This window comes from Trichomycterus rosablanca, chromosome 10 (assembly GCF_030014385.1).
Source record: "Trichomycterus rosablanca isolate fTriRos1 chromosome 10, fTriRos1.hap1, whole genome shotgun sequence".
In the NCBI taxonomy this organism is placed as follows: Eukaryota; Metazoa; Chordata; class Actinopteri; order Siluriformes; family Trichomycteridae; genus Trichomycterus; species Trichomycterus rosablanca.
In genome coordinates this window covers 33,089,232-33,107,845 of record NC_085997.1, presented here as the reverse complement: position 1 = coordinate 33,107,845, position 18,614 = coordinate 33,089,232, and the positions used below count along the sequence as shown (strand labels likewise).

Sequence of the window (18,614 nt, the reverse complement as noted above, 5' to 3'; positions counted from 1 at the left end):
ACGAGTCGGGGGGGGCGTGGGTTAGCTTCGATCTCCTTGGTCAGAGCAGGGATCGGCATAGGCAGAGAGGAAGCATGATGCAATTGGGCAATTGGACGCGCTAAAGGGGGAGAAAAAGGGGAGAAAATGCATTAAAAAAAAATTTAAAAAGAGAGAAATAAAGGAAACTTTGTCATAATTTGTCTTCAATTTCATTTTATTCGGGGAAAAAATCGTATCGTGAACCCAGTATCGTGAATTGTATTGCATCGTGGGTAGAGTGTATCGTTACCTCCCTAGTAGTAACCATTACCATTTTGTTTGATTCTTATTCTCAAAATTTTCTTTGTAAATGATTAAGCCTAAACATCAGCACCCAAAATTTACAGCTATATGTTTACATGTGGAATTTGCTTGTTTTATTTCTGAATCATGTGTCCAGGCGGTTGGCACACAGGATGAAAACGGGCACTTATCAGAGTCTTAAGTCACCAAATGCTCAACACTGTAAGTAACTTAAGTGATTTAGAATGAGTTACATTAGTTCTTCCTCCCGGTTCATGGTCAAAAACAGCAGCAGTAAGAGTCTTTTTGTGATTCTTCTAATCTGACAGCAACATGCTTGGCTTAGCACAGACTGGAAACAGCTTGGCTGCTGCAAAAATTAGAACCTCAAACATTTGCATACTAATCCCCTTCTGTCTATCCCACATCGTTTCTCCCCCTCTGTTTTCAGGCATCTGATATTTGAAGCCATACTGTGCATGTCATATTATCACAGCACTTGTATTCTTCTAAATGGTTTCAGCATGAGTTAATAATATGATTATATTCAAGTCAAAAGCTTACATACGCTTTAAGAGACGTTTGTCATGGCAGCATTTCGCAAATGAGATTTTATTGTGTTACTTTAGATCGGTGTTTAAATCCCTGCAGTTCTATTGAGTAGCCGAACGTCTGCTGCAATTCTGACCTCTGCTGGCTGGTTGATGGCGGAGATGGAGATTGGTGCGTGACTCTTCATGCACAGTCAGGATCTCCATATGAAGTTATTAAAAACATGCAGTGTGTTGGTGTGGCCCTCCTCTGTCAGCAGTGTAGGTCTGCAGCCGATCGGGTGATTGGATATGTCTAAATTGGGAAGAATCGGCCGCTCAGGTGATGCAGCGGTAAAAACACAAAGTCCGATACTGGATTGGCACCTTGTCTAGGGTATTCTCACCTTGAGCGTAGTGTTTTCCAGTGAAGTCGTACCACCTGTGACCCAGACCAGGATTAAAAGGTTGATGATGGAATAAAGATGCAGTTTTATGATTGACTACAGTGCACTACTTCTCTGTACTTCAGGCTGGAGCCTATCACAACTTTTCAATGGGCGCAAGGCACACAGTAGCACCCTGGATGGGGCGCCAGTCCATCGCAGGGCAGACACACATACACACACAGTCTCCAATTAACCTAACTGCATGTTTTTGGACTGTGGGAGGAAACCGGAGCTCCCGGAGGAAACCCACGCAGACACGGAGAGAATATGCAAACTCTGCACAGAAAGGACCCGGACCACCCCGCCTGGGGATCCTATTGGACCTTCTTGCTGTGAGGCGACAGTGCTACCCACCGAGCCACCGTGCTGCCTGGCTTAGAGACAGCCATGCAGAAAAAAGGAGCTCCTTTGGTTCCTATATGAAGTGGCATCTGAAGTGGCTCACCAACACAGAGACATAGAATCAAATCTTGGCAGTGCATGGTCTGATAATACTGTACACAGATACATTTGGTCGTGTCTAAGAGTAGAAAGGGCCGAGTGAGGAGAACATAACAGCAACAACAGTGCTTAGAAATAGCTTAGTGTGTCCTCCTTGTGTTTAGGGCTTTCTGTAGGAATCCACCACTGTCTGATGTCTGATCAAAGTGTCTGGCAGCTGCATATGTGTCAAAGAAGGTGAGTGTGTAGGGCGTGCACATGATGGTAAGTGCGATTGCGAGTGCAATGGGTAATTGCAGATGTCAGAATTAGGGGAAAAACAGTTTTTTGTTTTGAAGTGTTTTAAAGAACAGTCTATGAAATTATTGAAATCCCAAAACTACCATGACATACACGTACCTCACCAGTGTAAGCAAACTTTTGACTTCAACCGAATTTTCTTGAAACGTTGTGAGGTAGCAAATGCTTCACTTAGTTTTTTCACTTAGTTTTTATTTTACTCTGCTTGCCACAGATGACCAGGCTTGTGATGAAGGTATGTGTTCTCAAAACAGTATTTAAACTGGTTTATTATGGGGGTCTTTTCCAAACTCTTTTAGTGTTTATATGGTAAAAAATGTAAAGCCTCATTTGTGAAAATAAAACATAAAATTTCCATATATATTATATCTGCCACTGTTTTAAGCAGTCTCATTTTTCAAAATTGAATTTTAAGTATATTTATTCATAGAAAAATACATGGTGGCCTGGCTTTTAAACCTCACCTTGGGTCACTGTATGCCCGCACGGGGGCAGCACGGTTGCTAAGTGGGTAGCACTGTCACCTCCCAGCAAGAAGGTCCTCGGTTCGATCCCCAGGTGGGGCGGTCCGGGTCCTTTCTGTGTGGAGTTTGCATGTTCTCCCCGTGTCTGCATGGGTTTCCTCTGGGTGCTCCGGTTTCCTCCCACCGTCCAAAGATGTGCAAGTGAGGTGAATTGGAGATATAAAATTGTCCATGACTGTGTTCGATATAACCTTGTGAAATGATGAATCTTGTGTAATGAGTAACTACCGTTCCTGTCATGAATGTAACCAAAGTGTAAAACATGACGTTAAAATCCTAATAAACAAACAAACATGTCTGCACAGATGTGAGTAAATAAAGGGTTAAGTGACAGCACCTAGTGTTTTGGGTGGTAAAACACTCACTAAGACTAAATAAATAAAATATAATATATAATATATAAATAAAATATATATTTCATTTCGGCAACTGTCTTCTCCAGAACTGTTGGTCCCCTTTCAAAAAAGGCCAGAAACATTTCATATTAGGGTGCATGATTGCACAGTAGATAGTGGTGCGATCACAACCCCAGACTGAACAGGACCAGTAGCAGCCTTGCCATTGAAAGCTGTACTTGGTAGTGCACAGCTATTCATTTAATTGGTCCACTAGTCAACAAAAAAGAAAAACAGTCGACCAGTCAAAGTTAATATACAGTTAAAAAGGAAAATGTATATGCACATAAAAAAGACATATATGTTATGCTGGTTATGGAATTGTATTTATTATTATTATTATTATTATTATTTAACTTTTTGGCGGCACAGTGGCTAAATAGCACTGTCTTCTCACAGCAAGAAGGTCCTGGGTTCGCTCCCCAGGTGGGGTGGTCCGGGTCCTTTCTGTGCGGAGTCTGTGTGGGTTCCCTCTGGGAGCTCTGGTTTTCTCCCACAGTCCAAAAACATGCAGCCAGGTTAATTGAAGACACTGAATTGCCCTATAGTCTTGCCATTGGAAGGTGCACTTGGTAATGTACTTTCAGTACCCGTCCCAAGCCCAGATAGAAATAAGAAGGCTGCTCCGAGATGGTCATAAAGTGAAAAAACTGTGCCAAGTCAGGTATGCATGTGGACCAGATCACCTTTGGTGACCCCTGAATATGGGAGCAGCCAAAAGAAAAACACAGATGAGACTGATGGTTAGTTACTTGTTTACAAATTCTAGGATGATTAAGGAGGAAAGTGAGGGGGTTTAATCCAGGGTTCAAATCTCAGTGGTGCTATCGGCCAACGATTGGGTGTCTGCATGGACTTGATTGGCCATATTGGCTATATATAGGTAAATATTGGCTGATTGGCTATTGATTGGCTATATAAAATATAATAGGGCTCGCCACAAATAGTTTGTATACCGAACATTATTTTACATACCTTTAGTAATAATTATGTGCTATTTGCTTGCCTGCTCATAGACTTTTCTTTCTTTGTAAACACGTCTGTCCTTTCTGAGCTGTAACACTTGTGCCTAATAGTCAATTAATGCACTGTCAAACCTGCGCCACCACCTCACTGATCTCTCTTTTTCTTTCCCATTTGTGTTTTTTCATTTCCCTATAGAGAATTGTTACTGTGAGGGCAGTGGACAGCACACAGGTGAGAGCATGCACCTCCAAAAACATTCTTATACTGAATGTGGCTCAGCCTGTTAGTGATAGTTGCTTGGCGCTTTGGCAGTAAAGTGTGTAGGGTGTATAACCAGTGAGACTTCTAACACTATGTGTTCTGTTTGTATTGACATGCACCCATGCTAAAATGCGTTAATTAAGCCCAGTTTTAGAAACTCATGGCTCTGCTGCTGTCTGTGGCTGCCATGCATGTGTTTTCATGCTGACTGTATGTGTTAGGGGTTGCACAGCTATTCATTTAACTGGTCCACTAGTTAACGAGGGGAAAAAAACAATCGAGCAGTCAAAGTTGTTATACATTTATAAAGGAAAATGTACACTGATCAGCCATAATATTAAAACCACCTCATTGTTTCTACACATATTGTCCATTTTATCAGCTCCACTTACCACAAAGTAGCACTTTGTAGTTCTACAATTACTGACTGTAGTCCATCTGTTTCTTTGCATGCTTTTCAAGCCCCCTTTCATGCTGTTCTTCAATGGTCAGGACTCTCCCAGGACCACCACAGAGCAGGTATTATTTAGGTGGTGGATCATTCCCAGCACTGCAGTGACACTGACATGGTGGTGGTGTGTTAGTGTGTGTTGTGCTGATATGAGTGGATCAGACACAGCAGCGCTGCTGAAGCTTTTAAATACCGTGTCCACTCACTGTCCACTCTATAAGACACTCCTACCTAGTTGGTCCACCTTGTAGATGTAAAGTCAGAGACGATCGCTCGTCTATTGCTGCTGTTTGAGTTGGTCATCTTCTAGACCTTCATTTTGGTTGGTGGACTATTCTCAGTCCAGCAGTGACAGTGAGGTGTTTAAAAACTCCAGCAGCGCTGCTGTGTCTTATCCACTCATACCAGCACAACACACACTAACACACCACCACCATGTCAGTGTCACTGCAGTGCTGAGAATGATCCACCACCCAAATAATACCTGCACTGTAGTGGTCCAGTAAGAGTCCTGACCATTGAAGAACAGCATGAAAGGGGGCTAACAAAGCATGCAGAGAAACAGATGGACTACAGTCAGTAATTGTAGAACTACAAAGTGCTTCTATATGGTAAGTTGAGCTGATAAAATGGACAGTGAGTGTAGAAACAATGAGGTGGTTTTAATGTTATGGCTGATCAGTGTATATCACAGTAAAGCATGGTGGTGGCAGCTTTATGCTTGGTTATGTTTTTCTTTGGCTGTAACTGGGGCTGTATGAACACTTCCAAATATCAGTAATTTTTGGCACAAAACCTTCAGCCCTCCTCTAAAAAGCTGAAAATGAAGAGGGATGAAAAGGGATATATTTGATATTCCAGCTTTAATGCAACCCCTAATATTATCTATGTAGTCAGACAGTGTGCTGCACTTTATGCTTAAGAAACCTGCTGCTTTTGCTAAACAGTTTTGCTTTAAGTGGCTTCAGCTGAAAAAAAAAGCTTACATGACCAAATGTGGCATGGCCGCTAGCTCACGCTGGTTCAGTTGAAACAGTGTTGGATGTGTGATGATGGTCTAACACTAGTTTTAGTTTCTCCAAAGAGTAAGGCGGTTGCACCCACCTGTAGCCAAGCCTTCTCCTGGGAGTTCTACTCAGGTACCATGACATATCTTTTAGTCTTTATGTGTGGAAGCTAAATGATGATGGTGGTGTTTAGACAATGTGATGTTTACATTAAATACATTTAAATGAAATCCTATACTACATTTGAGCCTCATTTTTCATTACATTTGTAAAACGGTTCTTTATATCAGTCATTTTGTTTTGAAAAAAGTTATAATGTAAAAGAGCTTATTATCACATACCTGTGAAAGTATTAATATAATTATTCTATGACTAACTTATTTTCTTAATTATGTTTTACTTTTATTTAATAAGTAATTTATTTTTATTAAGGTTATTTTTGATGTTATTGAGTTTCTACACTCACTGTCCATTTTACACTCACTGTCCAATTACTGACTGTAGTCCATTTATTTCTCTACATACTTATTTAACCTGCTTTCACTCTGTTCTTCAATGGTCAAGACCCCCACAGGACCACTACAGTGCAGGTATTATTTTGGTGGTGAATCATTCTCAGCACTGCAGTGACACTGACACGGTGGTGGTGTGTTAGTGTGTGTTGTGCTGGTATGAGTGGATCAGACACAGCAGTGCTGATGGAGTTTTTAAACATCTCACTGTCACTGCTGGACTGAGAATAGTCCACCAACCAAAAATATCCAGCCAACAGTGCCTCATGGGCAGCACCCTGTGACCACTGATAAAGATCTAGAAGATGACCAACTCAAACAGCAGCAATAGATGAGTGATCGTCTCTGACTTTACATCTACAAGGTGGACCAACTAGGTAGGAGTGTCTAATAGAGTGGACAGTGAGTGGACACGGTATTTAAACACTCCATCAGCGCTGCTCATACCAGCACAACACACACTAACACACCACCACCATGTCAGTGTCACTGTAGTGCTGAGAATGATCCACCACCTAAATAATACCTGCTCTGTGGTGGTCCTGTGGTGGTCCTGACCATTGAAGAACAGGGTGAAAGCAGGCTAAAAAGTATGTAGAGAAAAGTATGTTTTCTTGAATCAGCACCTCTATTTGTATGTTTAAATTCCAACACAGGTAAAACGTATTCTACTTGATGAGGTACTAAGTAAATAATATATATACAGTGTATCACAAAAGTGAGTACACCCCTCACATTTCTGCAGATATTTAAGTATATCTTTTCATGGGACAACACTGACAAAATGACACTTTGACACAATGAAAAGTAGTCTGTGTGCAGCTTATATAACAGTGTAAATTTATTCTTCCCTCAAAATAACTCAATATACAGCCATTAATGTCTAAACCACCGGCAACAAAAGTGAGTACACCCCTTAGTGAAAGTTCCTGAAGTGTCAATATTTTGTGTGGCCACCATTATTTCCCAGAACTGCCTTAACTCTCCTGGGCATGGAGTTTACCAGAGCTTCACAGGTTGCCACTGGAATGCTTTTCCACTCCTCCATGATGACATCACGGAGCTGGCGGATATTCGAGACTTTGCGCTCCTCCACCTTCCGCTTGAGGATGCCCCAAAGATGTTCTATTGGGTTTAGGTCTGGAGACATGCTTGGCCAGTCCATCACCTTTACCCTCAGCCTCTTCAATAAAGCAGTGGTCGTCTTAGAGGTGTGTTTGGGGTCATTATCATGCTGGAACACTGCCCTGCGACCCAGTTTCCGGAGGGAGGGGATCATGCTCTGCTTCAGTATTTCACAGTACATATTGGAGTTCATGTGTCCCTCAATGAAATGTAACTCCCCAACACCTGCTGCACTCATGCAGCCCCAGACCATGGCATTCCCACCACCATGCTTGACTGTAGGCATGACACACTTATCTTTGTACTCCTCACCTGATTGCCGCCACACATGCTTGAGACCATCTGAACCAAACAAATTAATCTTGGTCTCATCAGACCATAGGACATGGTTCCAGTAATCCATGTCCTTTGTTGACATGTCTTCAGCAAACTGTTTGAGGGCTTTCTTGTGTAGAGACTTCAGAAGAGGCTTCCTTCTGGGGTGACAGCCATGCAGACCAATTTGATGTAGACCACCTTTTCAATCTCTGCAGCAATGCTGACAGCACTCCTGCGCCTATCTTTCAAAGACAGCAGTTGGATGTGACGCTGAGCACGTGCACTCAGCTTCTTTGGACGACCAACGCGACGTCTGTTCTGAGTGGACCCTGCTCTTTTAAAACGCTGGATGATCTTGGCCACTGTGCTGCAGCTCAGTTTCAGGGTGTTGGCAATCTTCTTGTAGCCTTGGCCATCTTCATGTAGCGCAACAATTCGTCTTTTAAGATCCTCAGAGAGTTCTTTGCCATGAGGTGCCATGTTGGAACTTTCAGTGACCAGTATGAGAGAGTGTGAGAGCTGAACTACTAAATTGAACACACCTGCTCCCTATGCACACCTGAGACCTAGTAACACTAACAAATCACATGACATTTTGGAGGGAAAATGACAAGCAGTGCTCAATTCGGACATTTAGGGGTGTAGTCTCTTAGGGGTGTACTCACTTTTGTTGCCGGTGGTTTAGACATTAATGGCTGTATATTGAGTTATTTTGAGGGAAGAATAAATTTACACTGTTATATAAGCTGCACACAGACTACTTTTCATTGTGTCAAAGTGTCATTTTGTCAGTGTTGTCCCATGAAAAGATATACTTAAATATCTGCAGAAATGTGAGGGGTGTACTCACTTCTGTGATACACTGTATATGTATATGTTATATATATAGCCAAAAGTTATGTATTAAGGAAAGATTGAATACCAACGCTATGGCCATCACTATTCTGTTACGGTACGACCAGCTGGGTGGCAAAATAGTGCTAGTAGTACCTGACAGTTAACTGGAATAAAAAAAATACCATTGGCCATGCTGAAAGAGTGGAAAAGAACAGTTTTAAGTGAGAAAATTAAGAGTTCAATTCTGGTTTTACTGGCTGAGGGATACAGTTTATGAGAACAAGGTCAAGCAGCAGACCTGTGGACAGCAAAGCTACAGACCGTCTAAGGGCTATTTATTTAAATGTCACTCAACAACCGTAGAATGACATCAAGTAAAGCAAAAAGAGCCAGGCTGAGGTTTGCAAAAGACTATAAGGATTACACTGTAGAGGACTGGAGTAAAGTTTTCTTGGCCCAACATCTGGTGATCTAGGGTTAGACTAAAACCTGGAGAGGACAAGTCACTGTCTCACACCCACATTTGGTCAAGGATCAGTGATTATCTAGGGGTGCTTCAGTGAGTCAATTGTGAATTTGTAAAGGACAAATATATCAGGCAACATAAAAGGTTTTTATGGACCAAATCTTGTTTCCTGTTCTTCTGACGTTTACCCAAATCTAAACTTTGGTTTTACCAACAGGACAGGGACATATTAAATGTTGGGCTGATGGTTGTTACTTGTAGTCCATGTGTTAGAATGCAGCAGATATTGGCAGATCTAAATGACCTGAGGGCTAAATCATTATGGCCAGATAACTAGGTGAAGATGTTTCTGGAACAGCAGTCAGAGGCAATTAAAACATGAAACCACCGACTGGTTGTTTGGTGGCCAAGACTAATTGAAGTCAGGGGACATGAAGGCTATGGTGTCTGTTGTGGACCAACTGCAGAGCTACTGTAGTTTTAATACTGCTAATGAGCTAAATGTGTCAATACACAGTACATCAAATCTTTCTGTGTATGGAGCTTCATACTCACAAGCCAGTCAAAGTGCCCATGATAAATCCTGAATGTGTAACAAGCAGTAGAGTCATGGTAAATTCAGGAAGACTATGTTCATTTCATTCCAGTCTTATGTTTTTATGTCATTTTAGTGTGATAAACACTGATCCTTATCACACTCCCACTATACTATTTCAGCAAGTCTAAGGAGAAGTCTACGTTTGAATCGCAAACAAAGGCAAAGCTCCCCTGGTAGCTCTCGTCAGGAAGAGTCTGGAGAAACTGAGCCGCTGGTCTATGAAGAAGTAATGCTTTATCAGCAGCCTTCAGACAAACCCAGACTGGTGGTGTTAATAGGTGAGAATCAAGACAGATGGCTCCAGCTTAGTCACACCACAATGTCTTTTTGCCGTCTGCTAAAGATGACATATTTCATATTTTTCTGTCTCTCTCAAGGATCTCTGGGTGCTCGGATCAATGAACTGAAACAAAGGGTGGTTGCTGAGAACCCTTATCGCTATGGAGTTGCTGTGCCACGTGAGTGTGTTTTCAATGATCAGTCCTTGGCTTTATTTAATAACGAGGATATTTAATACAGAACACCAAGCTGTCAAAAATTCTGCTTTTATAGAGGTAGTCACAATAACTAGCCTTGTGCATGTAATGCAGTATGAATGATGGCATTTCTATTGTGTTTCACATATCGATGTATGATAACATAGTGATAAAATATGTTTGGTCGTCATGCACTGTGACAAAATGTACAAGGTGTTTTTGTTAAGACTGTGTTTTTGTTAAGAATGTGAGATGCACATTAAACTTGGAGGTTATTTTTGTTGATGCATTATTGAGCATTTAGTAACTATTCACTAAAGTTTAATCTAGTCCTGCCAATAAGCTTTGACTTGCCGTACACAAATACAGTAGGTGCTAACTGTAAGACCAGTTTTATAGCTGATGCATGCTTCTTATTGACCATCCATTTAATAAACCTTACCTTGTTTAATCTGTGGTTTAATTAACTATTTAATGTACTTTATAATTTTGTCCATCCCCTGAACGTTCTGACAGACACCACTCGATCCAGGAAGAGCCACGAAAAAGAGGGCATCGAGTACCACTTTATCTCCAAACAGACCTTTGAGGCAGACATCCAGAGTAACAAGTGGGTAATCTAAATACACTGATCAGCCATAACATTAAAACCACCTCCTTGTTTCTACACTCACTGTCCATTTTATCAGCTCCACTTACCATATAGAAGCACTTTGAAGTTCTACAATTACTAACTGTAGTCTTCTCTGCTTCTCGGCTAACAAAGCATGCAGAGAAGCAGATGGACTACAGTTAGTAATTGTAGAACTACAAAGTGCTTCTATATGGTAAGTTGAGCTTATAAATAAATATTAGAGTATAAATGGATATCACTGCCAATTATTAGCCAGTAATCTATTGCCCATTATTACCAATAACAAGGAAAATGTGATTACAAATTAAAAAAATTCACAGAAGTATTTAGACCCTTTGCTGTGGCACTACAAATATTTCTGAAATATGTGTAGAACTCAGTTGAAGTCTACCTTTTACCATTTGAACTGATTGGACAGACACACATCTGAGCCCACAATACTGCATAGTCATTATGAGTCCACAATTTACACTGAAGTCCAAGAAACTGTATGTAAATCAAATTCTGGCAGAGCACCAGGCATTGGCACAACCAAATAGAGCATATGGACAAGAAAGGCCTCCATCAGCGAGAAAGAAAGAACCCAACAGTCACTATGAAAGAGCTTCAAAAGCCCTGGCCATAGATAGGAGAACCTGTTGGAAAGCCAACCGTCTATAAAGCATTTCATAAATCCGGCCTTTATAGCAATTGTTGTGTAATAGTGCATGTGATAGCCTCTTTTGAAGTTTGCTCAGGTTGCTTGAGGAAACTTGAGGTTTGATGTGATAACACTTTAACTTTTTTGGCAGAAGAGCAATATTACTTACGGTTTTAATTGTGATGGCTAGATGACTGGGTCAGAGCATCTACCAAATGGCAGATATTGTGGGGTGGTCCAAGGAAGTAAAACTGGTGAACCTGCAACATAGTCACATCAGGCTCAGTGAGGGCTAGCCCATCTAGTCTGACCCTACAGATGACTTACTGTAGCACAAATTGCTTAAAAAGGTAATGCTGGCGATGCTAGAAAGGTGTCAGAACATACAGTACATTGCAGCTTGCAGTGAATGAGGCTGTTTAGACTGGACAGTGTATTCATCCTGACCACTGTCCAATGCTGACCCAGTACCTACCATGTGCATGTGAGCTTCAGAATGTTACCTGGTATGATGAATCACATTTTCTTTTATGCCATGTGGATGGCCAGGTGTGTGTGTGTGTGTGTGTGTGTGTGTGTGTGTGTCCTGTCACACTGGAGAATTGTTCAAGAATCGTTTGACGTACATATCAAAGTTCCAAATGCCAGGGTCTGGGTGCCAGATATCACAGGACACCTTCTGGGGTCTTGTGGGGTCCATGCCTCTATGGGTCATGCTGTTTTGGTGGTATGAGGGGGTCCTACACAATATTTGGTCAATGGTTCACTGTCATGTCTGACTGGTGTAAAGTAACTGTGCATTAACATTTGAGTTGCTTCTTTTCTATGTTTAATGTCTCTGCTTTTATAGGTTTATTGAGCATGGAGAATATAATGATAACCAGTACGGGACAAGCCTGGAGTCTATTCGGAGTGTACTGGTCAGAAACAAGATGTGTCTGGTTGATGTTCAGCCTGAGGTAAAATATGTATATTTTTTTAACTATTAATTACCATCAGAACAGTTTGTACAGTAACAAGTGCAAACTTGTAAATATGAAATATAGTAAATGGAATACAACCCCAAATCAGAAAAAGTTGGGACAGTATGGAAAATGCAAATAAAATAAAAATGCAGTGTTCCTTACATTTACTTTGACTTTTATTTGATTGCAGACAGGATGAACCTGAGATATTTCATGTTTTATCTTCTTAACTTCATTTCATTCATTAATAAACATCCATTCCTGCATTTCAGGCCTGCAACACATTCCAAAAAAAGTTGGGACGGGGGCAATTTGGGGCTAGTAATGAGGTGAAAAAACTAAATAACTATGTGAATCCAAACAGGTGATTGTAATCATGGTTTGGTACAAAAGCAGCATCCAGGAAAGGCTGAGTCTTTGATGAGTAAAGACGATCAGAGGATCTCCAGTTTGTCCACAAATGCGTCAGAAAATTATTGAAATGTTTAAAAACAATGAACCTCAAAGAAAGACTGGAAGGGCAAGCCGTAGCCGTAGTCACTGGTTCAAGCCCCACTACTGCCAGGTTGGTGCTGTTGGGCCCTTGAGCAAGGCTCTTAACCCTCAATTGCTCAGACTGTATACTGTAACTGTAATGTAAGTCACTTTGGATAAAGGTGTCTGCTAAATGCTGAAAATGTAAATATAAAATGAAAATGAAGGGATTTGCATATTTCTCCATCTACAGTGCATAATATCATTAAAAGATTCAAGGAATCAGGAGGAATTTCAGTGCGTAAAGGCCAAGGGTGCAAGCTTAAGCTGAACACCTGTGTTCTTCCATCCCTCAGACGGCACTGCATCAAGAACTGTCACTCAACAATAGCTGATATAACCACATGGGTGAGGGATTACTTTGGCAAACCTTTATCAAGCACTGCAATACAGAGTTACATGCACAAATGCCACTTAAAACTTTACTGTGCAAAAAAGAGGCCTTATGTTAACCATGTCCAGAAGCGGCGTCGACTTCTCTGGGCTCAGAGGCATCTAGGATGGACCATCACACAGTGGAAACATGTATTGTGATCAGATGAATCAGCATTCCAGGTTTTTTGGAAAAACTGAACAGGCCTGCCTGCAGTCCTGAACTGTCCCCAGTAGAGAGTTTTTAAAGGAAAAATGCAACAACGACGACCCTGTACTGTTACACATCTTAAGACGTGTTTGCAGGAAGAACGGGACAAAATAAAAGCTGAAACACTAAATTACTTGGTATCCTCGGTGCCAAAACGCAAAGTGTGGTGTATAGGAATGGTAACATTACAAAGTGGTAAATGCTTTACTGCCCCAACTTTTTTTGGAATGTGTTGCAGGTCTGAAATGCAGGAATGGATGTTTATTAATATATGAAATGAAGTTAAGCAGATAAAACATGAAATATCTCAGGTTCATCCTGTCTGCAATCAAATAAAAGTCAAAGTAAATGTAAGGAACACTGTGTTTTTCTATTGTTTGCTTTTTCCATGCCGTCCCAACTTTTTATGATTAGGGGTTGTACAAATAAAAATAATGTACTAATAATACAATTTAGCATTAATAAGATGTGGACATCAGTAACTTAAGTGATTCACTAAAAATAGGGCATTGAGCTAGAAACTTTATTTCTAAGCAGGCCTTTGAGACAAAGTCAGAATAACAAGTGAATTCACATGAGAAATAACACATTTTACACTAAGCTCACAACATTTAGGTCAAGTCTTAATTATCATTGCCTGGAAAGTCTGACTGAATCACCTTTAAACCGTTCTTTAGCTGTAGCTGAACAGTTTGTACTTTTGTCAGGATCTGTACCACTCTGTACCATGCATGCTTTTATAAAGTAAAATTAAAGTACCCACACATGCACATAAATTAATAGTGCTTGCTCACTGCGACTGTCATGACAAAAGAAATATGATGTTTTCATTATATTAATAATGTTAACAATGTACATCAGCTGAAATCAACAGTAGTAAGGAAAGCAAATAGAAGAAGTGGTGAATGTGGTGATCAACATCCCCGCAGCCTATTCTCTAGCCGGTAATTTGTTCAATCCTTTAGTCATGTGCTTCTGTATACACTTATCACCCATAACATTAAAACCACCTCTTTGTTTCTACACTCACTGTCCATTTTATCAGCTCCACTTACCATATAGAAGCACTTTGTAGTTCTACAATTACTGACTGTAGTCCATCTTTTTCTCTGCATGCTTTTTTTTTAGCCTGCTTTCACCCTGTTCTTCAATGGTCAGGACTCTCCCAGGACCACCTCGGAGCAGGTATTATCTAGGTGGTAGATGATTCTAAGCACTGCAGTGACACTGACATGGTGGTGGTGTGTTAGTGTGTGTTGTGCTGGTATGAGTGGAGATACAGCAGCGCTGCTGGAGTGTTTAAATACCGTGTCCACTCACTGTCCACTCTATTAGACACTCCTACCTAGTTGGTCCACCTTGTAGATGTAAAGTCAGAGACGATCGCTCATCTATTGCTGCTGTTTGAGCTGGTCATCTTCTAGACCTTCACCAGTGGTCACAGGACGCTGCCCATAGGGAGCTGTTGGTTGAATATTTTTGGTTGGTGGACTTTTCTCAGTCCAGCAGGGACAGTGAGGTGTTTAAAAACTCCAGCAGCATTGCTGTGTCTTATCCACTCATACCAGCACAACACACACTAACACACCACCACCATGTCAGTGTCACTGCAGTGCTTAGAATGACCCACCATCCAAATAATACCTGCTCTGTAGTGGTCCTGTGGGGGTCCTGACCATTAAAGAACAGGGTGAAAGCAGGCTAACAAGGCATGCAGAGAAACAGATGGACTACAGTCAGTAATTGTAGAACTACAAAGTGCTCCTATATGGTATGTGGAGCTGATAAAATGGACAGTGAGTGTAGAAACACGGAGGTGGTTTTAATGTTATGGCTGATTGGTGTAAGTAATACCTTGATATCATTATGAAAGATATTTTTTATTTTTGCAAGCTTTCTAAAACTCTTCATCTGTTTTTAATTACCAGGCTTTAAACATTCTTCGAACTGCAGAGTTTAGACCATTTGTGATCTTTGTCAAGCCTTACATCTCTGAGAGTCACCTGCATCTCAGCATCGCAATGTCTTCCACAGGAGTCGACAATGGGTACCACACGGTCAGAATCCTGCAAGACACACGTTCTGCACCAGAAATCAATAGTGTAGGGCAAGCTGCTTTAAAAATGTAGTTTATCATATACAGTGCTGTAAAAATGTTGCTCATTTGTCAGATTTAAATGTTTTAGATCTTTCAACTAATATAATATAATATATGATAGAGACACAGGATTTGTTTAAAACCTATATCCTCTGTGTGAAAAGGTAATTGCCCCCTAAACCTAATAGCAGTTTGTGCTACTTTTGGCAGTAACAACTGCAATTAAACTATTGTGACATGCGATGACACACAGCATGATGATCTCAAAGAACTACAGCCCTTTAGTTACTGTTTATTTTCTTAGCAAATTCATCCAAGACCAGTAAAATGTTGAGCAATTTTATTCAGGAAACATTATTTACACACAGACACAGCAGCGCTGCTGGAGATTTTAAATACTGTGTCCACTCACTGTCCACTCTATTAGACTCTCCTACCTAGTTGGTCCACTTTGTAGATGTAAAGTCAGAGACGATCGCTCATCTATTGCTGCTGTTTGAGTTGGTCATCTTCTAGACCTTCATCAGTGGTCACAGGACGCTGCCCATGGGGCGCTGTTGGCTGGATATTTTTGGTTGGTGGACTATTCTCAGTCCAGCAGTGACAGTGAGGTGTTTTAAAAACTCCATCAGCGCTGCTGTGTCTGATCCACTCATACCAGCACAACACACACCAACACACCACCACCATGTCATTGTCACAAGTAATACCTACTTTGCATGTTCTCCTTGTGTCTGCGTGGGTTTCCTCTGGGACCTTCGGTTTCCTCCCACAGTCCAAAGACATGCAAGTGAGGTGAATTGGAAATACTAAATTGACCATGACTGTGTTTGATATAACCTTGTGAACTGATGAATCTTGTGTATTGAGTGACTATCGTTCCTGTCATGAATGTAAAACATGACGTTAAAATCCTAATAAACAAACAAACAAATTAGAGCCGTATATTATTAATCTTACAAGAGAGACATTTCTCTGACATGATTTAAATTGGGATTATGGTGCACACTGAGGGAAAAACTGGCTTATCTCTGATTGTTTATCAATATATTGATTTCCTCCTCATTTAGATTAAGCTGAGCTCTGCTTCTCATATCTGAAGCCGCTCTATCTCCTGCTGCTGTAAATGGGCAGTTCTTATTAAAATAAACGCAGGTTAAGTGTGATAGCTAGACATTATTCATATAGTATAGTTGTACATAGTTGTAGCCTAGCAGTTAATGTACTGGACTAGAAATTGAAAGGTCGCTGGTTCAAATAATAATAATAATACATTTGATTTATATAGCGCTTTCCAAGATACTCAAAGACGCTTTACATTTTAAATAATCATAAAAACAACACAAACCGTACAAATCGTAGTACAAAATTCACACACCACATTAATCAGCATCAAGATAATAATTAAAACATACTAGGAGAAAGAAGAGAAAACAGCATTAAGACATTTCATTAAAACATATAAGCAAGGATATAAGAGGTATAGATAGAAGTGGGGGAGAGTAGAAAAACAAACAGCAGTAAAACATACACTAAATCATATCAAAAAGAATAGACTAAGTGAGGGGTCAAGCCTCTCCACTGCCAGTTTACTACTGCCGGGTCCTTGAGCAAGGTCCTTAACCCTGAATTGCTTAGACATTATACTGTCACAGTACTGTAAGTCTCTTGATGCATGCTCAATAATCCAGGTACACAAATCCACAAAGTTGAATCAGTTCATCTGGACTCAAGTTTGTTGTAGAGATACGTTTCGCCACTCATTCAAGTGACTTCTTCAGTCTGAGCTGGTGGTGAATAACCCCAACCTTATATGCAGTTGGTTTGCATAACAATTGAACCGGTGATCAGGTCCATATGCAAATCACCATGTGTGCCTTTCACATATGATTGGGGTATAGCTCCTATCACAGTGTTGTAAGATAGTGAGAGAAGTGTAAACCGCTGAGTCCTGGCCAGAAGAGGTTGATCTTCTATGTAGGGCCATCCGTTTCGCCAGTGGCTGTTTAGTTTCCCTGATGTATAGTCCCCGGCAATCCTCCCGTCACCTAACAGCATACACTACGTTACTCTGTTTGTGTCGAGGGACCACTCATTTAATGATGACGATGTGCAGATCCTTGACAAGGAGGAACGCTGGTTTGAACGGGGAGATTGTTATGCAATGGGCGGTGATCGGTCGTTATGCAAATCGGCTGCATGTAAGGTTGGGGTTATTCACCACCAGCTTAGACTGAAGAAGTCACTTGGATGAGTGGCGAAACGTATCTCTACAACAAACTTGTGTCCAGATAAACTGATTCAACTTTGTGGAGTGTCTGCTAAATGCTGAAAATGTTAATGTAAATATAGAAACTTGTGTTGTCTCATTTGTTAATCATTTCTGAATCTCTCTGGATGTGTTAAGGAGGAAGAAATCCAGATGATGTACAATTCAGCAAAACAGCTGGAGCAACAGTACGGCCACCTGGTGGACAGAGTCCTCCTGAAAGAGGACATTACCAGTGCCTGTTTGGAGCTCAGACACATACTTGAACAACTGGAGAGAGAACCACAATGGGTGCCAGTTAGCTGGGTCAGAACCTGACCCCTCACTTAGTCTCTGACCGGATACTGAGAGACTGTCAGCTTCTGTTTTAATCATAAAAGTGCTTCTAAGTGCATTGTAGCTGTGATTGTGAAGGCTTTTGGTTCACAAGACCTGCATGAATCAAAGTCAGTACAACTCGGCTGTTTCAGGCAGGATAAGATGGACAACAAAATAAACAGAACAAACATCTGTGCAAACAAAAAACTTACGTAGTGACCCATGATATTGTTTGTAAAATCAGCAAATATTGTACATGAGCTAAAATAAGACTATTTTATAAGTTTTCTCATTGCTCATAAGGAATTATGAGCTGAGGGTTCAAATTTAAATATCTAAATTTCATTTACACACATGCACACAAATGTGGACTGGGTTCAATCAGAAAAGCACGTTGTTCCAAAGAAGTACAATCATATACCGATGCTGTAATCACAATACAGTATATTGTGATTATGAATATTATACCCAATAAATTGTGACACATCCCCCAAAATATGCAGATATGTTCCAAACCCTAACCCCATCCCAATATAGTGATGTAACAATTGTAAACATATCCCACTCACTACCTTTGCATATAATATTAGGATCCGTCAGTGTTCCCATCAGTTGTACATGTTACCATTAGTTTCACCAATCCAGACCAGAGA

General features: G+C 40.7%; 2 protein-coding genes across 2 annotated transcripts in view; one reads left to right on the top strand and one right to left on the bottom strand.

Moving 5' to 3' along the window:
• The window catches only part of mpp3b (MAGUK p55 scaffold protein 3b), a 39,650-nt gene extending 21,514 nt beyond the window's left edge, over positions 1–18,136 (top strand). The window contains exons 10-19 of the mRNA XM_063003844.1: positions 422–486; positions 2,199–2,219; positions 4,065–4,100; positions 5,655–5,720; positions 9,564–9,722; positions 9,822–9,902; positions 10,437–10,530; positions 12,045–12,153; positions 15,205–15,333; positions 17,782–18,136. Coding sequence (XP_062859914.1) covers positions 422–486; positions 2,199–2,219; positions 4,065–4,100; positions 5,655–5,720; positions 9,564–9,722; positions 9,822–9,902; positions 10,437–10,530; positions 12,045–12,153; positions 15,205–15,333; positions 17,782–17,961 — 940 coding nt within the window. The 3' untranslated portion in view covers positions 17,962–18,136. The remainder of the gene's footprint in view (positions 1–421; positions 487–2,198; positions 2,220–4,064; positions 4,101–5,654; positions 5,721–9,563; positions 9,723–9,821; positions 9,903–10,436; positions 10,531–12,044; positions 12,154–15,204; positions 15,334–17,781) is intronic.
• hectd2 (HECT domain containing 2) overlaps positions 1–18,614 on the bottom strand; it is a 385,857-nt gene that overhangs the window by 253,106 nt on the left and 114,137 nt on the right. The gene's annotated exons all lie outside the window — the stretch shown is intronic.